The sequence below is a fragment of the Trichechus manatus genome, unplaced genomic scaffold (genome assembly GCF_000243295.1).
Source record: "Trichechus manatus latirostris isolate Lorelei unplaced genomic scaffold, TriManLat1.0 scaffold00090, whole genome shotgun sequence".
NCBI lineage: Eukaryota > Metazoa > Chordata > Mammalia > Sirenia > Trichechidae > Trichechus > Trichechus manatus.
In genome coordinates, this window is record NW_004444026.1 from 6,142,402 (window position 1) to 6,148,174 (window position 5,773).

Here is a 5,773-nt window from a genome sequence, read left to right on the forward strand (position 1 = left end):
AATTTTTTAAAAAAGTTTGTCTCTACCCAGGCTGTCAATTTTTAACCCTATTCAGAATTCCATTTTTAATGATGTTAGTGTTTAAATAGATGAAGACCATTCTCTGGTGGAGCCTTGGTGGTGTAGTGGCTCTGAGCTCGCCTGCTAACCAAAAGGTTGGCATTTCAAATCCACCAGCCCCTCCTTGGAAACCCTATGGGGCAGTTCTGCTCTGTGCTATAGGGTTGCTGTTAGTCGGAACAGACTCGACAGCACCTAACAACAACATTCTCTGGCAGCACCCTTCAAAACTTTTGCCTTCAGAAAACCCAGTGTTTATTGAGGAACAATATTAAGAATCTAGCAATTATCTCTCAGAAGTTTTGGGATATTTGTTCTGCAAGTTACTGAAATTTTCCATAAGTTACTCTTTTAAGCACATAAAAAGGAAAAAGACCTCTGAAGGGATATGCTATATAAATATCTAGCTTCTTAAAATTCTTTAAAATCCTTCACCGTATCTCACTCTATTACAGTGCTTTTTCAAACTAACTCTGATGAAGGACTAGTTTTCTGTTTCCCTATCCATTGGAGACTAATACTTTTATAAAATAAAATAGAAATGAATTATTGTAAAAGTGGGAAAAACTTTTAAGATTTCTAATGTACAAGCCTTTATTATTATTATTATTACTAGATTTAACAGACATGAAATTATTCTGTCAAATTGCCATTAAAGTTTCTAGATGTTTATCTCAGTTTCTCTATTACCGTACTGAACACTGGTAACAGTTGGGCTACAGACCACACTCCGAGTAGAACTACTGTAGTTCACTCTTTTGAAGGTTCCAAAGTATCTAAAAATTGCACCTAATGATGCTTTAGGGATCTTGGTGGTTGTAGATTAGTTAATATGTATGCCTATATTCTACTACGCATACCTCTTAAGTGAAAGACCATCTATTACTATTCTTATTTTGTGTGATGGAGTGGACTGCTAGCTTTGTGGTCTTGGGAAGTTATTTAACTTATCTGACTCTTGATTCCAACTGTAAATTGGGGATAACACTATCTCCCTTCATAGTGTTATTGTGAGAGTTAAATAATGTATGTAAATGCAGCATATGAATCCTGGCATACATTTCCTTCCCTTCTGTCACAAATACGGCTAGATCCATGGCATGAACCATACCTCGTGAACTAAAAGTGTTCTCTCAGTTTTAAAACTGTCTTTGATTTATAAAATTGCAAGTAGATTTTCTTCTGGCAAAGCTGTTTAAAGATTTACATTCTGGCAATATGGCTTTTGCAAAAAACTTTTGATCCCCCTTTGTCAACATTTTTGTTGCAGAATAATTTGAACTTGAGTTTCTAGAAGAGTTTTCTAAAGCATGTTCAAACAGACATATTCTAACCGAGCTTTACTTCTCATATTCTGGCATGTGATATTCTTTTCCTTGATTTACTGTCAGGTTTCAGCAGCCAGAGAAGAAGTTCCTGGTCGACGAGGTTTCCCAGGTTACATGTATACAGATTTAGCCACAATATATGAACGTGCTGGCCGAGTGGAAGGTAGAAATGGCTCTATTACTCAGATCCCAATTCTCACTATGCCTAACGATGGTAAGTTCTTAGTCTTTGGAATACAGTAGATCTAATCATTATAAAAGGACCCCTGGTGGTGCAGCATTTAAGCGTTCAGCTGCTAACTGAAAGGTTGGCGGTTCGAACCCACCAGCTGCTCCGCAGGAGAAAGATGTGACAGTTTGATTCTGTAAAGATTACAGCCTTAAACCCTATGGGGCCGTTCTACTCTGTCGTATAGGGTCACTACATGTCAGAATGAACTCGACAGCAAAGAGTTTTTAATCATTGTAAGGACTGAGAGAAGACATACAACTTTTTTTTCTTTGACCATATAACTTTTTGAGTTGAAATTCTTTTGAGAGCTTATCCTCCAAGAGTTCACCTTAGGTAGTTATTTATGCCTGAATAATTTAGCAAAAAAACAATTTTATTTGTAATTTGAATTTTTAATTTTCATTTATTTCGTTTATTAAATGGAAGGTACTCGCTAAATTTCATTTTACTAAAATTTATATATTCTTATATCTAAAGAATTGAAAAAAAACAATTTGTGGTCTCTACGTAATGTAAGTTACTAAATCTAGTTGGGGATATGTTTTATGCATGCGCCTCAGTACTTTAAGGTAGCTTATGTTAAGTGCCAAATGAAGGCACAGAAAGTAAACGCCACAGACTTTAGAGAACAGGATGATCCCCAAAGACCAGTTAAAATCTCCTTTCTTGTCCTCTGTGTGTGAAAGCTCACAGTGCAGTGCCGCTGAGCACGTGCCAGGGTGGCTTCTAGGGTGAGGACCGTTCAGCATTCCTCTTAGGTTACCGTCTTTTTGTCCTTATCTCAGTTTTTAAACATTACTTTTGTATTTTCAGAAACAGTACTAACTCACTCTGTTGAGCACTGTGCTGAGTGCTTTATAAATATTAACTCATTTGATCCTCATGGCAACTTTGAGGTCAGTGCTGTACTCTGAGGCACAGGCAGGTGAAATAATTTGTCAGGGTTAAGAAGTAATACAGTCTGAATTCATAATTCACACTAACTATCATGTTATACTGCCTCCTGACATGAAAATGATTTTTTCTTAGGAAATAGTCACTTCCCTATGTCATTGAACAGATTTAGAAATGTATTTCTTTGTGAGCTCTCTTTCCTGCCTGAGTACTGTTACTTTACTTGTCTAGTATATTTTCCGTGTGAACCAAGAATATTCTCTCAGTAATGTTCTCAGTATATATATCAAGTTGGCAAATTTCTGCAAGGGAACTTTGTGTTTAGCAATGACATTTTATTTATATTTGGGGGGAAGATCACATAGCTAGAAGAAATAGTACTTTTTGTGAGGGTAGCTAATTTACTTCACAGCGCCAACACATACGTCTAACGTGGGCTGTACCCAAACAAACTGTCTAATGTGGTAGCCGCTAGCCACATGTAGCTATTTTAATTTAGATTAGTTAAAATTAAATAAAATTTGAAATCCAGGTTTTCGGGTGCATTAGCCACATTTCAAGTAGTCAATAGCCACATGTTGCTAGTGGCTACCAAATTGGCCAGCATAGATAACACCGCAAAGAAGACTTTTGTGTAGCACTGTTCCAGGTAATGCTAAACATAATACAGATTAACTTCTTCCGGGTTCGGTTATATCAAATGACCACTTTAACTAAAATACCATGTTTAATGTAAAGTGTCTTCCTCTGGTAGATATCACTCACCCCATCCCTGACTTGACTGGATATATTACAGAGGGACAAATCTATGTGGACAGACAGCTGCACAACAGACAGGTATTTAATTTTTGAATAATGCTGTGAAACTTATAAATCTCCTCTTCAGTGTTATTTTTTTGTGACTTTGGCTTTTGCTGTTAGGAGTTATTTTGTTTAGAAAAGATCAACTTGAACTGTTATAGTATAATTACAGAATTGTTGTTTCTGTGTACTAAAGTTATGGTGTAAGTACCAGAATTAAGAATTAAATTTTCACTTTTCTTTATTGTGTCTTAAAATGGAGTCAGTTATCTCAAAGAACTTTTGGGGGGATTTTATTTCATAATGGTATGATCTCCCATTTAGGCTTTTAGTTTTATGTATGATTTTATGAATCAGAGTTCAGAATACCATTTAGATATGAGACTATGGTAGTGTAAGACAGATGTGGAAAATGTGTAGGCTTTCAGTATAGTCTTATACTGTTTTGTAGATCTCACTTTTAGGATTTGACACTGAAAAGAATTTTTTTCTCCCACTCTACCCAAGATTTACCCGCCTATTAATGTGCTACCCTCATTATCACGGTTAATGAAGTCTGCTATTGGAGAAGGTATGACCAGAAAGGATCATGCTGACGTATCCAACCAGCTGGTACGTATGTCCTCCTAAGAATGGTATTTGAAAGAAATAAATACCTTTCTCAGTCAGATCTTTCTGCTGTCTTACACCTCGTCTTTCTCCCTTATCACTTTTCCTCTCTTCCATCCAAAACAAAGTGTGTGTGTGTATATCTCCTGCATTAGTAGAATTTTAATGTCGGCTTGATGTAGAATATAATTCATTAGAACCCAATTAGTCTTTTTCTCATAAGGATAAATACTGATAATTAAAATATAAAAATATATTCTTGAAACCCACATCCAATACTACATAAAGTAGTTCTAAATTAAAAAAAAACAATAAAGCTGTTTTACCTTTTTATTAGTAATTTTTAATAATCATTATAAAGTAGTCATAAAAAGGATACTTTAACATATTTCTTGCTTAACATATTAAGCAGTCACCGGATCATAAAGTATACAGTTTTCTGTGCTCTATGAAATCCTCTTTATACAGTCATGTTAGGTTGTACACCAACCACAAATAAAGAAAAATACTTTTGACCATAAGGTAGAAATGGTAAACCTACTGATATCACAAATATTTTTATTGAAAGGAGCCTCACAGTGGACTTCCCAGTGGTTTAAGCATGGGTTCTTATTTCAAAAAGCTCTGTAAAACATAAACTCATTTTGACATACTGACATATTGAGGAAATACGTTTTTTCGAAGAGTATTGGTAATGTCTGTGCATTACATGCCTCAAGGCTCCCTTCTGTCTGACACTATAATAAATTCGTTCTATACTTGTATATGAACTTTATATGGATTATGTTTATAAATAACACAGTGAAATTTCTTCTGTGGTCTCTTACAGTAATAGCTACAGCAATACACTTCCATATCCTGGACTACTGTTAACATTTATAAAGTCTTACCTGTGTTTATATAAACTTTCTCTTTCTGCAGTATGCCTGCTATGCTATTGGCAAGGATGTCCAAGCCATGAAAGCCGTAGTTGGAGAAGAAGCCCTTACCTCAGATGATCTTCTTTACTTGGAATTTCTGCAAAAGTTTGAGAGGAACTTTATTGCTCAGGGTAAGATGACTATCGTTTTACGAACGTAAAACAGCCTCATATGTAATTTCGAAGATTTCTTTCCCAGTCTGAGAGAATTTATGTTGGTCTCTGTTTGGTTTTTCTTCTGGTTTCTGGGCCATGTTTTTGCTGGGTCCTTCCCCTCTGCCTTTTAAACATCTTGTGAAAATCTTAACTTGATGATCCAGTTATTTGTCTACCACCTTACTGTTTTCCTTCCTTCATTGCCAAACTTCTTGAAAGACAATGTGTACTTCTGAACCCTCCTTACCACCAGCCTTTTGCTGTACTACCTCCAGTGACTTCTCATTGCCGGTTCTCCCTCATCATAAGTAAGCTTTCTGAAATGATCTCATCTGGCTTTAGATGTTCTGGGTTTTTCTGATTCATCTTCTGTTTTCATCTCCTTTTCTGCTTTCTTATATTCCTGCCCTTTAATTAATTGCTAATGATCCAAAAAGCTCCATGACCTGTTCTTTATGTGCTTTTTTTTCCTAGTATTGACTTTTACCCTATGCTGTTAACTGTAAATTGTTATGTATGGCCTTTGCTTTCTTTCTAATACTCTAATCCCACATCTTTGAGTGCCTTAAACCAAAAAACCAAACCCATTGCTCTTGAGTCGATTCCAACTCATAGCGACCCTACAGGAAGGACATGGTAGAAGTGCCCCATAGGGTTTCCAAGGCTATAAATCCTTATGGAAGCAGACTGCCCCATCTTTCTCCTGTGGGGCAGCTGGTGAGTTCAGACTAGTTAGTAGCCGAGCACTTAACCACTGTGATACCAGGGCTCACC

The 5,773-nt window shown here is 36.2% G+C and overlaps 1 protein-coding gene across 1 annotated transcript in view; it reads left to right on the top strand.

Moving 5' to 3' along the window:
• ATP6V1B2 (ATPase H+ transporting V1 subunit B2) overlaps positions 1 to 5,773 on the top strand; it is a 35,044-nt gene that overhangs the window by 25,154 nt on the left and 4,117 nt on the right. The window contains exons 7-10 of the mRNA XM_023736701.1: positions 1,452 to 1,602; positions 3,269 to 3,351; positions 3,823 to 3,927; positions 4,846 to 4,975. Coding sequence (XP_023592469.1) covers positions 1,452 to 1,602; positions 3,269 to 3,351; positions 3,823 to 3,927; positions 4,846 to 4,975 — 469 coding nt within the window. The remainder of the gene's footprint in view (positions 1 to 1,451; positions 1,603 to 3,268; positions 3,352 to 3,822; positions 3,928 to 4,845; positions 4,976 to 5,773) is intronic.